General features: G+C 43.6%; 1 protein-coding gene across 6 annotated transcripts in view; it reads right to left on the bottom strand.

The window, feature by feature from the left end:
- Positions 1-3,622: 3,622 nt before the first annotated feature.
- CAB39L (calcium binding protein 39 like) overlaps positions 3,623-18,512 on the bottom strand; it is a 67,992-nt gene continuing 53,102 nt past the window's right edge. For 3 of the 6 annotated variants that reach the window (XM_040583877.1, XM_040583876.1, XM_040583878.1), the window contains 4 exons: positions 15,497-15,556; positions 13,896-13,961; positions 13,073-13,216; positions 9,550-12,877 (listed from right to left, as the gene is read on the bottom strand). In XM_040583877.1, coding sequence (XP_040439811.1) covers positions 12,695-12,877; positions 13,073-13,216; positions 13,896-13,961; positions 15,497-15,556 — 453 coding nt within the window. In that variant the 3' untranslated portion in view covers positions 9,550-12,694. Of the gene's footprint in view, positions 5,497-9,549; positions 12,878-13,072; positions 13,217-13,895; positions 13,962-15,496; positions 15,557-18,512 lie in introns of those variants that run through there. The other 3 variants (XM_040583873.1, XM_040583875.1, XM_040583879.1) reach the window with 2 other exon arrangements.

Genomic DNA, 18,512 nt, shown 5'->3' with positions numbered 1-18,512 from the left:
TCAGTCACACAGCCCTCCTAGCTGTTGCCGGTGCCATATGGTGACAAAAAACACCTGGGTCTCTTGTTGCAATGGCAAATTACAGTACTCAGCTGCATGACGCAAGGCAGACCACTGTCTCATAGGATGTGCTGGGACACCCTCTGTCCCCATCCCTAGGACACCAGTCCATACTAAGCCAGATCAGTGCGGGTGTTGTGGGACAGGGGGAACTGCCTCCCCACTGTGGCACAGCTGGGCATGATCATGGCTTGGCCAGAACTAAGCTGGTGATGCATTCTAGGCGCCACAAGCTTTCCCCATGCTGCCACTCTCTGTGACACAGCCTGAGGTGGAAAAGGTTATTTTTACTGTGGCTTTGCAAAGCCACTCACAACCGATGTCATAGGAAAGGGATTGGTTGGTTGATTGTTTTTCCTCCTTTCACATTCCTGGAAAGAAGAGCCAGCTCAAGGCAGGCACTGTGGAACAGAACCATGAGTCAAGAGGGCTGGGCTCGCTGCCTGCCTCTCCCTGGGGCTCTTGAGGGAGCTGGGCCAAGTCACAGCCTTGTGAGATGCTTGGCTTACAGCTGAACCACACAGCCAAAACTGCTAACCTTGCCCTGGGTTTTTCCTTAGCCTTGTTCCGTGTTGCCTGCCCAGCACCAACCGTGCTCAGAGCTGGCTTGGACTGCTGCTACCTTGTGGCTCCACACACCGCAGGCTGAGGGACCGGAGCCTTTGTTGGAGGCAAGGCTGCTCTTCAGCGTGGGCTGGGGTGGCAAGGACTTCAACTTCTCTTCCCCAGGCCACAGCAGCTCTGACCAGCAGGATTGCCTCTATCCCTCTGGGGCTGGACATCCCACTAGAGGCTGGGGGACACCTCATGCCCGGTCTTAACAGCTTGTGCTGCTCCACTTGGTGCATGTGTATGGAGTGCATGTGCAGCGGGCCTGATCAAGTAACTCCATAGCTCACTGCGTTTGTCACTCCGTGGGACAGGAGTGCTGGATTTGCTCTGAACAGGTAGAAAGACTGGCCGAGCTCTCTGTTAAGGTGCTGGCTGGAAGAAAGAACTTGTCTGTTCATAAGGCTGGGCCTGCGTTTACACCAAAAACTGATATATACCAGCAGCTCTGGGACTTGGGCTCCAGCAGTGAAGGTCCTTAGGAGCCTGCACTCATCACTGGGCATCAGTGAGTGCTGGGTGTCTCCTACTCAGGCCCCAGCAGCACTGCAGCCCAGCAGAATTTCCGCTACCTATCTGCTCTGACGGGAAAGCAACTGGCCATTTCAAGTCCATCAGCACAGGAGCGATAAAACAGACTTTCACTGCTTGGCAGTAAATGCAACAAATCTTTATGTTCTACATAATCCCTCAGTAGCTCGATGCTGTTCAGCTGCAGGCAGCGTGTACAGGTCCAGTGGGTGATGCTCAAGGCAAGTGCAGCGTGAGCTCCACACAAGTAAAGTGGCAGGTGCCAAAATGCAAGTCCAAAACTGGTGGAAGGCCATGATAACCTATATATTTATGCAAGAGTGCTTAATCAAGAAGGGAGGAGAGCCAGGTACAGTTTCCTTTCATGTCACAGACACCAAAACCCGTATCACATTCCCTCTGCCTCGTAACAGACTTCACTGCCAGGCATAAGGTGTTCTGCAGAAGGCCAAAACACTGAAGTGCTTCCACTTCAAACAGAGAAGTGAAGCATTTGTTGGTCCAGAGAAAAAGCCTCTCTACTGACCAAACATCACTGTGCCCTTTGGAAAGAGGCCTGGGTTCTCTTAGCCCTGCTCCGATTTCATAGACAGGAGCAAAGCATGCACTAGAGAGCAAATGAGATCCCTTTCTCCTCTCCCTCATGTGAATGCTTTTACCATTAGATTATAAGGTCCAAGTCATTCTTGCCTCCTGATCTGACCTTGTCCCTGGAGCACGCAGATTAAAAGGCTCAAGCGGTCTCAACACCCACATTTTTTGTTTTTGAAGGCCACAGTCTTGCATCCTCCCCCCCGGGTTCACACCTGCTGGCGTGCATGCTGTTACAGACAGGGGAGGCTGTTGCTGCTTCCAACCAGTTTTTTTCTGATTTCAGCACAAGCTGCCCAAATCCCAGCACAGAAGCTTATGGTTCAAAGATCCCTGGCACTCTGCTGTATCAAATAAGGTTTTATGTGCAGGATCATACATCGCATGTTGGCAAAGATTTAGTCATATGATCCAAACCCCCCTGAATGCTGGGTGGGGATTGGAATGGAGAGGCTGCAGCTCAAGCATCCTCCAGCTTCTTTCTTGCTCCAGACTACAATCTTTCTTTCCTGTCCTCACTCTGATGAACTGTGTCTTGCAGTCACACAGCTCCACCTGATCCTAATTTTGGAGAAGTTGTGAGTTCCTGGTGGGAGCAGTCACTTAGGCAGAAGAAGCGCCTTGACTGAACGCACCAAAGGAAATGGGGAGTTCTATTGAGTTGTTTCAAAGTTGTACTAGAACAGACCTCAATTTCATATAAACAGGGAGGTGTCCCCACCCACTGTGAAAAATTATGGCGCTTAATTTCACCTTCACTGTTTCTTTTACTGTCTCATCTTTAAAACTGCTGAACAAGTTCAGCTTGGGGAAGACTCAGTTACTTTGATGTGCGTCGGCAGTATCAAGACCAGCTTCTTGTATGATAAGCTGCAATATGATAAGCTGCAAGGGGCCTGGTACATGTCACTTTATTGTAAGACCACTCCCTGCCCCCCCCCCCCCCCCCTGCAGACACACATGCACAGAGACCCTGTTTTTTACAAACCTTCCTTACTACTTACTTGTGTGCTCTGACGACTGCTTGCGCTGGAGAAGGCTGCCTTTGCAGGGATGGGGCCCATTGCCCTGCTCCCTGTTGGCCTGCCACATCTCTGCCCAAGCATTTGGGGTGTTTGTTGTAACCTTGCTCCTCGTATTATAGCCAGGTTCTGATGTCTTCAAGTGCCCTTCTGTGCCCAGACCACGCAGATAAGAGCAGCTCACAGCGCTGACCACCCTCACAGATGCGCTGGGCATCTCTACATGGGTTACACTCACACTGTTAAGGACGGCGTTACCCAGCGATACACCATTAGATACTTTTTTCCGAGCATGGGCGGGAAGCCCAGTGTTCTCATGTGACTCTAGAGGCTGAGGCAATGGACATGTGTCTTTTCCTTAATCCAGCCCTGGAGACCAGCCCCACCCCAGGAGCTCAGAGCACAGCCAAGCACCCTTCAGTTTCAGGCTCCAGATCTGGGAGGATCAGCCTTGCATTACTAGCTCTGAGGACTGCGATGCTGGAGACTTTATCGACTGGGTCCTTTATCAGCCCACAAGCTACCACTGGTACTAAGACCTGCCCCCGGAGCTGGGGGGTGAAGATTGCAGCCAGGCTAAGCTGGACTGCCACCTGAGTTGCCAGGCCTCCTGCCAGACAGGGCTGCAGATGCGATGCTTGCAGAGCGTGTTAGCTGTGACGGTAGTGCTCCTCTCTCTCTTTCCATCTGCTAAAACCAATTGGCAAAGGAGAGAAAGAATTTAGCACTGCACAGAGTCTGGCTATCCAGAAAGGCAAGAAGGGAAAAAACAGATATAAATAAAGGGTCATCAGTAATCATGCTTTTAATAACTTGTAAATATTATTTTTTTTATTCCAGGCAACTAAGATGTACATTTGTTGTGTATATCTGACATCTGAAAAAAAACCCCACCCTATGAGTCCACAATCTGTTCCATTTAATCTTTTTTCTAAAGCACATAAATTAAAGTATCAGTCACCCCAATATACAACAGTTTAAGGAAGGAAAAGGTCTTGTTCTGTTTTTACAGTTCAGTGTCATCTTTTCATCTGAAGCATTAGCTAGAGTTTTAGCTAGATAACTGTCTTACAACAAATAGAAAAACTCAGAACATAGGCTGTCCAGAAAAATTCAAGAAATTTCCACTCCCTGCTTTCAAACTCCACTTCCTAATAAAGCATCAGAGTAACATTTTCATTTCCTGCTGGAAAACTAAAGACCCCAAAAACTTTTCAAACACACCTGGGAAACACTGTTTGGACCACAGAGCTTATTAAACTTAAAACATTAACAGTGCAATGATTTCCCCTTCCACAACTTCAATGCAGAACTTGAATTCACATTGGGATGAACAAGGACAGAGAGCACCAGGCTACAAGTAGCCTTTGGTGCCTGGGGCTGCTACATACCCTCCCACACTTGGTTAAGCTACCCAATAAATGCTCTCAGCTTTGAGAGCACCTGCAGACTCGGGGACCTCAGGCCGCTCAGAAGTTTGGGCTGAGGCCTTTTCAGCACCCCCTTGCTGAACTCAGCTCAACCCTGCCTTGCACAGCTGGGATTTGAATCTGGATGGGAAGATGCTGAGGACCCTCCTCTCACACTGGTGCTGGGGCTCAGCGCTTGGCGCAGTTCAGCCGCATAGCTCTGGCCACCACCTAATATTATTCCCACTGAAACTGGGGACAGAATTCTTGCTGATCTTAGTAGGTACAGGACCACTCAACGAGGAATACAGCACAGGCCTTGATGGAGCGGAGTTGCTTTTACCTTCTTCCCATTATGGGGTACATGGTCATCACGTACCTGGGGCTGTTCCTCATCAGGCTGCTTGGGAGCTGGTGGGAACAGCCTGTGCTGTAGCCCAAGGTAGGGCTACACGTATGGGAAAACGGGAGGCAGGCTAAAACAGCTCATCTGGCTGATGTCTTCATCCATTCCCTAGCACTGAACAAAAAACCTCTGATCTAGGGGAAAAGAGAACTTAAAGATGAAGGAACACAAAAATAAAGCAAAAACGTGACCTTTACTGCTTTTTCATCTCCCACTGCTTTGACTACAGAACCTGATCTATAAGTGCAGCTAACTCCAGAGACAAAAGTACTCTTTCACAGTCTTGTGTGTGTGCAGCACTAGAACAAAGTCACAATTATAGGTGCAAAGGAACGTTACACTCCTCAGAAACCTACTCTGTGCACTCACCAACAGCTTGAATTTGCTGATAAAGTTAAGCAAAGAGGTTCATTCTTCTTGAGCACAAACAAAAACCTGTCAAATCAGCTTCTATTACAGAGATTCTAAACTGACATAAATAATTATAGTCTTGATTAAAAATAATATATTATTCTAGATTTTTGGTTTTTTAGTTTTCATGTAAAACCCCTATACTCTTGACATCTAGGAAAAAAAATAAAAACCAGGCACTTGCTGTGCCTTCTCAAGCACTACTGTGGCGTTTAAGGGACACAGAGGAACTTAACAAATTATATTAATGCCTACAGTGGAAAATGAGAGGAGTTCTTCATGCCGTTGGCTTTTTCAAGTCTCGGATTTGCTTAATCAGGTAGTTCTTCTCATCAGTGAATTGTTCGTCATCTGTCCTCTCTTTCTGGAAATTGCTCAGAAACTCAATTAGCTTGGGTTGGTTTTTCAACAGGATCTCCACAATAGGCTGTGTTTTGTTTGGACTGGCCACAAAAACCTAACATGCAAAGAAAACCAGACACGGGGAGGGGGGGAAGAGAGAGAGAGAGAGAGGGAGAGAGAGAGAGAGAGAGAGAGATTGAGAGAGGAACGTCAGTCACAACATCCCCTTAAGTTATTTTCTGACAAGTCAGCTGCAGTCTGGCAGGCTGATACTCTGCTGCTACACACCTTGTCCCAAGGCAGAGAGAGACGAGTTACAAACATGTTGGTTCAACAGCGTATTGAGGCAAAGCTACGCCTATGTGTGTGGTATCACTCCCCTTTAATTTTGTTCTTTGTTGATAAAAGTCTTTGATTGTAAACCCAGCTGTTGAGAGCAAGCTATCATTCTCAGCCTCTTCCATGTGCAAGACTTAAATACACAGAAATTATCAGGAGAATGGAAAAGCTTTGTGTCAGTATTGATATCATTTCCATACTAAACCAGGCCTAAAATTAGACTTGCCAGCTTTGTTCTGGTTTGGAAAAATATGTCAGAGTCTCCACTTCCCTCTGCCTAATCCATCCATGGGAGTATGGAAATTTCCAGCAGCAGGAGCACCATGGTGTGCCCAGCATCTTTGCTGCCTTTGCCAAGCAGAGGAGGGTGGCAGCGCAGGGAGGTGACTTGAAACTGATACTCATCTGGCACAGCCAGCCCAGCACTGTGGGCTTACTGGTCTCAAATAGTATTTTTTAAAGATAAAACTAGCCAAGCTCCAGTTTTTCCTCCTATGATGCCTAAAGCTGCAGAGTTTTCCATCTCTGAACATGACCCCTGACACTGCAACGCTGTTTCTTTAACATTTTCTCTACCCTATGTGCTGGCTGACAGGAAACTTATTAAGGCTGGTTGTAAAGGCCATTGGTGACAAGCTCTTCCCAGGAACCGATGTAGGCTCTGTGGATGTCAGTCGGGAGGGGCAGATGGGACCGGGGGCTGGCAGTAGGAGCAGATGCACAGCACAACCCTGGCCAGCCCAGGAGGAGCTCCCACATCTGGCTCCAACCGAGGTTGCCATGGCTGGTCAACAAAACACTACCCCAGTGCTTGTGCAACGACATAAATAACTTGAGTTATTCTCTACCCAATGAGAAGAAATTAAGGATGGACAGAACTGGAAAACATCCAGTTTCCCTCCAAGCCTGTCCAAACCAGAACGAAAACAAACATCTGCTGACAGTACAGAATGGCATGTTGTCCAGCCGAGCACAGGCAGCACCACCACTCACCCAGCCCCAGAGCTGCTGGCTCCAGACCTGAGGCTCTCTTCTGCAGGTTCATTTATCCCTGCTGAGATCTGCCCACATGAAAACCTGGGCCACATCCAGCTGTGCATGGAGGCACTGTGTTACATGATGGGAACACACACACACACATAGTCCTGGAGGGCTGCGTTACAGCCCCTTGCCCCCAGGAACAACACCTGGTAAAGCCTGGGACAGGATTCAGACTGGACCCACCATTAGGCTTCACACTCACCAATCAGGGGATGTTACAAGTGGTGTGAAAAATGCCACATGTGGGGAATATATGGAAGGAATGGGGCTCAGCACACATCAACAGTGCCACACTAAGTACTTCTGCCCAGACAGGGAGGTAATACTATTTTTTTATTCCATAAAGGTGAGGCAAAGCATCTACTCAGACCCTTGCATCCTGATGCCGTAAGAGCCCTAATCCCTGCCTGTGCTTTTGTCTCCTCTGGATCCCTCCCCCCTCCAGCTGCTCCTAGGAGTACCTGCTTCAAGGTACTTTTCCTTCTGCTCTGGGGAAAGAGCTGCAGCCTCTGCCATGCTGGGTGAACACTCCCAGGCCCCAAGTCTTTTTAAAGTTTTCCTTGATCTAATGGCCAGGCCATGGTCCCTGTGACAGTATAATATCTACAGTTATTAACACTGTCTTTGCACAGGCTTCCACATCACCTTTCTCTGATTACCCTGAGCTATAATCTCAAATGATTTTTTTTTATGTCTACTTGCCACATAAAACTTCTCAACAGTAGCATCAACAGCCCCAGCTCCCAAGGAACCCTTCAGAGCAGCCACTCTAAAATTAACAGCTTTCCTGCACAGTGTTTCAAGCACTTGAATTGCAACATCTTACCAGGGACGCATGTATCAGTGGGTCGGACAGCCAGCTCACAGCTCTCACTATACACGATGGACTGTCAATAGCTGATTGTTCTGCTGCTGCCTGCAGCATCTGAAAGCAATAACCCCTCCTTTGCAAACAACGATATGCTACTATTGATGGATTGGTTCCCCTTAGACTAGGAAATAAAGGATTTGGGAATGTAAATTACTAATGAACGTACTTTACAGCTTTCTAGTCTGTGCCTTATCTAGGGAACACAAATCTTGAAAGCTTGTGGGTACAAATGTTTGGCTCTGGCTGAGGCTGTGGCAGTTTATGCTCTCAGCTCGAGCAGCCCCACGATGCAGCTCCCCATATGCTGGCCTACAGCATGTCATCACATTGGTGGAGGCCGGATACTTCCAGGATTTAGACTGTGGTAAGTCCCCAGTCATCAGAACAAGCTTCTTTTGAGAAAAGCATTATGTAAGCTTATGGAGAGGGACGAGCAAAGTAACCACTACAGACCTTTTTTAAAGGTTTTTGATTTTGGAGATCAGTCCCCCCTTTGTGACCAGAAGAAAACCATCACGTACGCTGGCAGGACCCAAATTTTCAGAAATAATCTGATTAAAATGCAAATGGAATCCTTTAAAGAAGGCCTGACCTTGAAGTGCTGAACACCTTCCTTCAATGAATATTAGGCACCCTTATAAAGATAGGTGAAGGCTGACTCTCAAAATGAAGAAATCTAAATCATTCTTCTTGTAAAAGCTATCTGGTCATCAAACAGAACTGGAAGGTTTTAGTGGCAAACCTAGTAAACACTAACATTTCGTATTGGCCTACAACTCATATTACCATAGCAAATAATTAAAGAACTTGGTTTAATAGAAGACATCACATCCTGTTTATCTTCCTGCTCAATTATTTATAGATGATAATCTCCCCCTTGCAAAACCGTCAAATTGACATTCAAACAAAAATTATCCTGACTGCCAGTCTTGCTCAGTGTCAACAGGGACTCATAAAGACAGAATGTTAAAGGACCAGAAAATTCCTGAAATGTTATTCAATACTTCGGCTAAGCAAACAACATCAGTTCTGCCAGTATCAACTAATCAGCTTCACAAAGCCCAGGATTAGGACCACCATGAGACTTTACTTTTAAAAGACACCCCCCCCCCCCCCAGCCATTCAGAACTCCGTATTGTCATAGCCGACAAAATGCTATCTAGAACATTTCTACTAAAATTAAACTTAACTGAAGCTAAAACACTTCACAGAGAGCTTTATTTCATGTATGGTTTTATTATGAAAGGTTGCATGTTCTAGAGCACTTAATTCAGACAGATGAGAGAGAGAGACCCAAAATAAAGAGAGTACTCATATTAAGATTCCAACTCTAAAAATAGCTGTTTCAGCTCAGTTCCATTTTGTGGATATTTGAAAAAGGCCTGGAATTAAAATCAACTCTGAAGCTTCAGAAGTTGTCCAAAGCGTAACTGTTGCTCTCTTCTCCATTAAAGTCATACACTGTATTTCTTCAAACAAATACCAAAATCACTTGATTAGAGAATCTGACCTTGTTTCCTTACAATAAATAACCAGGCATCACCACCCGCTAGGACTACAGCACAGCAAAAGTGATTACAGAGGTTGGATACTCTGTATTGGATATTTTAAGATTTATTCTGGTGTCACGCACAATCTTACTGTGTCAGGAAACTGCACACATAAGCGCCTTATAGGTCCATGTTGCTTATAGCATAATGCTTTGCATAACACTTCTTGGCCTTTAAACTCTCCAGCTTTAAAATCTAAAGTAATTTAATTAATTAAAAAGCTATTTATTTATTGTTAATTTATTTTATAATTTATACATTAAGAATTATTAAATTTTATTATTTTAATTCATTAGATTGATTAACTAAATAATTAATTTTGGAATTACTAAAATAAAAAAGTTAAAAGTTAAAATTTAAAGGGCAAGTGGAGACTTGCCCTTTAAAATCTCCAGACAGAGAGGATGCATCCCCACAAATGCGGTTTCAGCTTTGTACCAAGAGGAAACTGTCAGTACAGTCAAATTACATGAGACCATTTGCAGAGCAAGCTGCAGGAGGTAGTTCTGTAATGTGCATGAAAGAGAATGGAAAAATGAAACTAAGGTCACAAACACAGTGTACTCATTCTATTTTTAGATTTAAACAGTAAAATGTATCTTGCTAAATTTCTGCTTAAGAACAAGAAAGTTGCGTAATCCAAATTTAACCTATTCAGGGTGTTTTCCTCAAAAAAAAAAATCTGATTTTTTATATGGAAACCAAAAGAGCTTGTTATTAGCCAATAACACGTAAATGTGTAAGGTCAAAGGAATACCTGCACCGTGTTCACATACATCTGAAAGATTTGGTCTCCCCCACAGGAGAACTCAAAGCAAGCTCCGCTACTAAGTGTCACAAATCTGTCACAGGAGCTGGAGACCCCTTCCCACTATTTGGTCCTCAAAGTGTGCATGCCCAGGACTGAGACACCTCCACTGAAATCCACACAGAGAAGAACCAGCAACCTGCGAACCTACAAATCTAGGTGACCCTGTTGGATTATTTATGGAGGAGGAGGAGGAAAGCGCTGACCTGTGTCAGCTTTTCCTAATGATTAAATACTGGCTAACTCTCATGCACACATTGTCTGGGACATCCAGTTTTACAAAGCAGCCACAGGACTTTAGGATGGTGCCACAAGGCAGAAGCTCCATTTCGCTCAGGCAAGAAGAAGAGAAGGAGCTGGAGCTAGGAGAAAAAAATCAAGCAACTCCTCAAATAGAGACTGGAAGGAAACACTCCATGTGGGTGCTCTGTCTTCAATTTCCCACCCAAAGCATCCTGGATGAGTGAAATGTTCTCAGAGCTTTAAGGGGTACTGTCGTTTTCAGCCATGGTGTGCTCCTGCAAAATATTTTTGCACTAGAGGTGCTTACCATTTTCATCTCTAGTGTTTCATCTCTATCATTCTAATTATCTAGTCTAGATTCTAGTGTTGAATCTTCAATAATCAAAAATGGCCGCAGGGAAGTAAGAGTCACAGGCTTTTTTGGGGGTCAGATGGGGCATGGGAGTGTTGGAATCTGAATGCTTGCAAAACAAGCACTTTTTCATTTCCACTGTGTCTAACTGGTGAAACATCTAAATCAGGTAATTTAAACCCAAATCTTTTGGCAGCTCAGACAGAGCCCCATGTATCCACTTCTCAGCAGACCTTTGATTTCAAATCACTGTGGTTAGTCTACTGTAATTTCAACCGGGACTGCACAGGTATTTTGCAAGCATAGTTTAAAAATGCAGGCACAGTTTGAAATTTATGAGATTAAAAGCGGCGGGCAAGATTCCTCTCCCAGTTACATTAGCATGGAATTATTACAGCTGACAAGAGAACCAGGCTGAGGGACACCAACCCAGAAACAGGAGACAGGGACGCTGCAGAACCAGGCACAACCAGCCAGTAGTATTTTCACCCATTCTCTTAAATATTTAAGGATTTCCTTTGGTATTTCTCAAGAAATTAGAATTCAATTTAAGAAGTGAAATCGGAAAACAATCTTCTCTGACCCACTCCACAAAGCTAACTCACAATGCAATTGTCTCTGCCCACAGGGAAGCTAAATGCTTCTACATCCAGCTAACCCAGATCCTCAGTGAGGACCTAAAGGGGAAGCTCTGCTGCACCTCTAGAGTTACTCTAGTGTGCTGCTGTGGTTATAAATGAGCAATTTCCAGCTGATCAGGTTCTGCTCTGGGTCTGCAATTTCCCCAAAACGATCACTATGCATATGAGGTAGCATGAGGAATGCCATGGCACCTCTTAAATGCTGCTGACTGGTACCACTGGAAAAAAACAACAGCGTCCCATGCAAGTTAGTACCTGAGGACAGAGTTTGGCCCTTTGAACTGAAAAGACAGAATGTTACCCCCACACCCTGTTTTGCTGGGCACCCCAAGGCCTCAACATTATGTCCACGTGGTAGCAATTGCAAGTGGTCAAGCAAGGCTGAGCCTACAATATCTCCACTCTTAACTGGGAACGGGACACAAAGTACTGGAAAAGGAAAGGAAGGGAGGAATGGGAAGGCAGAATGGGAGCGACAGCAATGCATGACATGGTTGCACACTGGAATCCTTTCAAGTTATTCCAAATCCTTTCAAATGTCCCTTAAAATAAACGAAATCAGCTGTTGCCAAGGCCTGGGCAATACCTATCATTAATTCAGGAACAGCAACTCATGTGTTTCATACACAAAAATCTGGCATTTATTCAGAGCAGCTAAGAGCGCCAGTCTTCTGATCCCTTCCCTCCACAGACATCTCAAAGGCTGCAAGTGTTGGGAGCTTGACTGCTCGCTTATCTTGTAGCCACATGCCTCCTGATAAGGAGGAGGAGTACAAGTTACTTACAGGGGTTCAGCTGACTACAGAGGAAGTCAGCAAGAGAGCAGCTTACCAAGCTACTTATTTCAGGAAGGGATTTTTTTTTTTTTTTTTAATCCTTCTTGAAGGTTTGGGGTTTTTTTGAAACAAAAAGCTTTTTGGAGAAACTACACATCCTCTAAGCCTCCACACTGAAGATATGAAAGCTTTTTTCCAAATTAGAAATGGCAGAAGTACAAAGCTCAACAAGTCACCCTGAATTTGTAAAGGGTGATGTAACTTTTTTCCAGTTGCATGCCTTTTGGTGTGATCTGGTATCTTTCTTAACCATCTTGGGGAAGGATATCCTTACAGGCTCAATGTTCCTCTTCTGAAAACCATTAACTCTATTTACATAGTTTGAAACTAATGTGTTCATTCCCAACTAAACGCAGTTTTACATAATAACAATCCCTCTGTCCCAGAGCAAAGAACTTTTTTGATAGGAAAATGGTAAACTTTTCACTTATTAACATTAGTCATCATGAAAAATGGGACACTGGCTGGGTCTGGTAATTGTTTAAGACTGCATTAATGATCACTGCAAAAGGACGGATTAAGTTTATTTCAAGATCAGATTCACCAAACCTTTTTAATGCTTTTAAAAGCAAATTGTGTTTGCACTGATGCACAGTGCCAGCACCATCTACTTTTAGTCTTAATGTAGAGTTTTAAGACTTTTTTTTTTTCATCTCTTTACCCAGAATCACATGGTAAAATGACCTAAGAGTTTGAGGAAGGTACCCTGGATACTGCCTAGAAGCTGTGTATTTTGTTACCTGTAGCATCTGCCTCATCGCTACTTGACTGACTACCCTCAGCCCAAGCCAAAATGATGATGCTTTAGATCTCACCTGAAGGAAGACAAATAGAATTCAGAGGCTGATTGATAGAAAAGTTTTCAATTAAGACATCCTCTAATGCTGGAAGTGACTGTAGTAAACCCCAACCTTGGCCTTAATTTTCTGGGCTTTTTCTTGCCCACCTTGAAAGACATTTTTATGAGAAGAAGAGAGAGTTTGCCACCTCTACAGTTCATACTAGCTCACCTTGAACACGTGGAATGCTTCAAACTGAATGTTGGGGCTTTTATCTCGCAGCAAGTTCATCATCAGCTTCAGATTTTCTGGTTTGCTTATGTATTTTGTCATGATGGCAAAGTTGTGTCGGTCCAGAATCAATTCACCCAGCAGCTACAGGCACAATAACAAACAAACCCAGTTTTTTCAGTTTACCACAAGATTTTTGAATGCAAAGAAAGCAGCAACATAATTTAATGCTTGCCTAAGAGGTTTCAGTGTCACTACCTTTAAAAAAAAGGTAACTAGACTTGTTATCATGTGGTCAGTTACTTTACGCCCAGTAATGCTCATCTTCTAAATAATACAGAGAGGGATCCCACATATGGGCTGGGTGTAATAGGAGCTGGCGTGAGTCATTTAGGACAGAAGCAAGTGCAGTTCTTCTGTCCCACAAGGACACCTTCATTTTATTTGGATGCCACATTAACACCCCTATCCAGTCCCATCTACAGGTCATGTCAGACTTGGTGCTGTAGTGGCAAGCAGCACCAGACAAACCGAGACTATCACATTACTCTCAAGTTCATTTTAATCTACGTTCTGAACCAAAGTACAGATTTGCGGTCAGAGGAAAACGATAGTGTTTGTTTCATAGAGACAGCCCAGTGCTTCACCAGAGATCCAGGAAAGAAAAGACACAGTGAGCTCTTGTGCGTTGTAAGAAGAGCATCCCAAGCACTTATTTCTTTTTTGTTAGAAAGTACGTGTCTGCTTCATTGCCACACATGCATCTTGATATTCTGCACAATGTGGAGTTCAAATGTAGAAGAGAAGTGCCGAGAGACTTTACCTTCAGAGACTGTCTCTTTGTTACATAATTCTCAGAATGAAGGAGCTTTTCATAATCCTCAAAGATCTAGAGCAACAAGAAAACAAAAATGCATCCAATTCATGTCCATCCTTCTAAGTCCTGGTCCTTACCACCCCAGAGGAGCAGCAGAGGCCGCAGCAGTGCCACCCCGTAACCCTTCACTGCAATGCCAGGCCCAGCTCACGGCCCGTTTTCCTTGGCTGGTTACCATGCAGTGAATTAATGCCCAGGAAGACTCCTCTTCAAAAGACTGCAGAGGGGAATACCACATATGGACGGGACATAGCAGGAGCTGGTGCGAGCCAACTAGGACAGAAGTAAGCCAGTGCCTGTGCAGCCTTCTCTTACGGGAGGGTGGATCTGCCGCCAGGACACGTGGGTCCAGCACGTGACGTCGACTCACTCGTATCTCACGGTCATGACTCGCTGTGCAATTTCATGCAATACCCCAAACTGGTGACGGTGCACCCCATCCTGGCATATATCAAAAGCTCCTTTTGTGAGGTGCCACCTCACCTGCCTTCAGCACCCTCGCTTGTTAAAGTTGTTTGCCCAGGCTTTTGCAGGATCGGGCCAAGGGAACCTTGTAGTTAAAGGAGACTGAGCAAGAAGGCTATGTGCAGACCATCTACCAAACTAGCAAAAAACCCCAACACTGCTATCCATGAATCACCTAATAAAATGCTTACTTCCAGAATTTATACTTCAAAAATTTAAATATTAAATAAATGTAGCATGAGGACTGTTCCTGTGCAGTACTTCAGTATTAAAAGAAAAGATTAGCAGAGACACTAATTTTGCTCCAGTTAAGCTGCATTTGTGACCCAGCAATAATAAGCCTGGTCTTTATTTAACCGTCTTGGTAACTACAATAAAAGAAATAGTCTTTGGCCTTTTTACTTTGGCAATGAAATAAAGAATACCTCAGGTGACATGAGAACATAACCCGTAGTCTAATTCCATGATCCCTATCAGTCCAATTTCAGTTGATTCCAATGGATTTTTTTGACCCACATTTGGTTCAAAACTGAGCCAAAAAATCAAAGTGAAAAATGGCAGCTAACCAAGGATCTAATTGCCTTAGCGTGGTAAGAGGTATACTCACACCTCAGTCCCCCAGTCAGGTACATGAGATTTCCTGTAATGCTAAAATTTCATCTAGTAACTCTTCCCCTCTGTCCCAAAGTATTATACATGGGCCATTTCAGGTCTATCAGTGCTGGAATACCATAAAACTGTTTAAACAATGTGCACTCTGCTTCCCCACAATCTATTTACATACAAAGTCTGCAGTTCCACTCACATACGAGATACAATGCACACAGAGAGGAACAGAACTTGCTTTTAAACTAGGAGTTCTCCTGACACCTTGGCACGTATCCCCAGGAGTGTGCAGCGGGGGTACCTGTACTTCAAATGCCTTGTGGGGATTCTACTTTAGTAAAAGCAATGCCTAGTTGTGCAGTCCTGTGTGATCATTTTATGCGGAGGATGAAATCCTCTGCTATCGAAAGTGCACTTTTCCCAGCTAAGCACAAACAAATTAAAAAAAAAAACAAACTTCTAGCGTTTATACTTACCACATCATAATTTTGTTCCAGAAATTCTGCTACCAACAATTTGTGTCGTGTTAACAGGTCCTGGAGAAGAAGAGAAAAAGGTTACCTGAGAAAGTGTGCTTATTTGATTGTCCCATGATTCTCAAATGCATTTGAGTATTTTTTTGACCAGGCCATCTTTTAGAAGGTATTTACAACATTATTTCTATAGATAGAAAGCATTTAAAAACAATACTGCATTGTGTGTTTAGTAGGATTTTAAGGAGAACTCAGTTAATGCTAACAGAATCGATACAAAACTATTCTAATACTCCTTATATTCCTTTTCCCTCCCACTTTTTTTTCATGGTTAGTGGTCATAGTGCACAGTACTTACAATAAACTGGGGTAGGGGAAAGGAAGAAAGGAAATTAACCCTTTATGGAGGAATCAACTATGGTCACAAAGCCAAATGTGGTTTACCTGCTACCCCACAGCTGGAAATGATGCTAAGCTCGATCAACTGCTATGGCTCATCTCCAAGAATACAACATGGAAGACTCAAATTCAACCACTGTATATATACATTTATTTATTTAAAGCTTGACAGTTAGGCACCAATCTAAGCTAGCCATCCAGGCTCCCTCCACAGCCACTCCCTCCCCAGGAAGGGGTCTCAGGTAGGAGGGATGAATCCCTTCTCAGCTCTTTTTCTGCCCAAGGTGGGCTCAGGGACACAAGCAGTAGCAGACCTTCTAGAATGCCAGCTGGGATGCCTCCTATGCTAAAAGGCCAACTAATTCAAAGTTAAATTAAAGCAACCTCTCTCATCGAATGGGCATGCTAGAACTCAGCGACAGAAATGCAAATGTTCAGTTCCAGAAAAAATCAAGTCTCTTTACTAGATGAATAGCTATGAAATGAAGTGGGCAGTTTGAGGCATTTAAGTTTAATTTTTATCTTACTGCCTCTTTTGAAACATAACATTGATCACAATAAAAGCCTGATGAAGTCCATTCATGTTGGTATTTTTTTGGTGAATCAGATTCTGCTATCTTTTTCATTATCTTTTCCTTGGTTTTCCTACCCAGTCAGAGACTGAAGCTGATGAGTAGCTGAACCAGATGCACAGACACATCCTCTACAGCATCACAAAGAAAAGAAATCCTTTAGATACTAATCCTTTAACTTATTTTTACCATCAGTTATAAGAGGAAAGCAGAGCGCCGTAAAATCCAGTACATATTTTTAATACATTCCTTTATTTAGCAGGATTGCAATGATAGCAGTTTAAAAGGCTGAGTGCAACAAACACGATTCACAAGCTTTTACGCAGGGCACTTAGGAGGCAAGTACAACATTTTTCAATAGGGGGCACAAATGGAATATAATCCAAAATGAGTTTTTCACAGAAAATCACAAGAGAGCACGGAGCAGCAATATTATCAGGACTCTTTCCATCTGCTGCCTGTACCCTCCACAGCCAACTATATCTCCAAATACAAGCCATTTTCCTCTGCATTTTTAACAGCCCTGTTTCCTCTCTTCAGTGCACCTGGCTGAATTTAATTAAGTAGTACATCTCCAGATCATCAAAAATTCCAATACTTCTGTACTATAAATATCCTCAGACTTTAATGCACATTTAATTAAGCCCTCCTGTGGTGCATAGACTGTTCAAGGCTTTCAGCTCTGAACCAGACACCCTGGTGGCAACGCTACAAACCCAACATGGGGGCAACAGAACTGAAAACGTGAGTTCAGTAATCCAGCCAGCAAGTAATCATAGCACTATTTTTACAGTATTAGAAATCAGGTAGCTCCATATTTCATGATTCAATTGCTTCCACGTCACTACTTTCTATGCCAGCTATTCAGAGTAACAGAAATAATAGGAGATGAGATGAGCTGCTGGTTTATTTTGAGAACTGACCATGCTAAGAGGCAATTTAAAAAATAAAAATAAAAATGCAGTTTATGGACTTTCCCCCTGCATTTTAAAAGGTGAATTCTGACCTATGTCTGAGGATGAACTCCTCATACCCCTTTCTTTCCAGTGCATGTAAGGATGTAGAATTCTATTTTTAAATCCTGCTAAAAATATACTTGGTTCACAGGGGACAGAAGTTAAGTTCCACAGATGTAGATCCACAAACAACATCAATCTCTTTTCTTTGGGGGAGAGCTGCAGCAGTCTGTGGTCCTTGCCACAGCTTAACTGACCCTTGTCCCCATCCTGCCTCCTGTTTGGGGTGAAGACTGACTATCACCAACAACACATTCTGCTGTCATGCTCAAAGCAGGACCTGGGGAAAAGATGCTAATCTATTCTGTCAAAGTAGGAACAGAGTCCAGGAGCACTTTTTCTGACCAGAGACAAATACTCTTCTGAGCACAGGGTAAAATGCCAGAGACAGAAGATTTAAATATCTGTTATGTTGCATTTTTATACAGTCCCACACTGTACTTGTCTGTGTTTCTGTACTACTTCCACTTTCATAACATTTACCGAATGAACACCATGACAGCACAACTTAAAACAATTGAAAGATGCTGCTATTGATTAATGGGTAGTTTGAATTGGTAATCCTGCTCAACTCAGTACTGAAGAATGCAACACTGCTCCAATGTGCAAATCTTTACCCCATTCAGTAGGTTAGTAAAACCAGGCCAGGTTTCAGTATGTGTTGAATCGCTGAGATGAATTCTTAACATTCCTTACAGCTATTCCTATGGTCTATCTAAATGTTTCTAATTAGCTTTGAGACAAAAGAATAAACAATGCCTTTCTATGACAGCAAGAAACAATGAGAGGAAAAAAAGAGAAAAAAAAGGAGTTATGTTTATATTTAGAAGAGTCTTTACCTGAAAGGAATTTTTCCCAGCTTTCTTAAATTATTTCTCAGAAATTAATTACCTTCCCTGTACATTAAGCTCATAGGCACCAAATTCTGCTCAAAGACTATACTAGCACCTTGTGGTAAAGAGAATGGTCGCATACAAACTCCAAGAAATCTGGCAGGCTTCACCCAACTTCATTTTTAATACAACACAGACT

This window comes from Falco naumanni, chromosome 2 (assembly GCF_017639655.2).
Source record: "Falco naumanni isolate bFalNau1 chromosome 2, bFalNau1.pat, whole genome shotgun sequence".
NCBI classification, from domain to species: Eukaryota; Metazoa; Chordata; class Aves; order Falconiformes; family Falconidae; genus Falco; species Falco naumanni.
The sequence above is the reverse complement of the archived record's forward strand: the minus strand, read 5'-3'. Positions and strand labels throughout refer to the sequence as shown.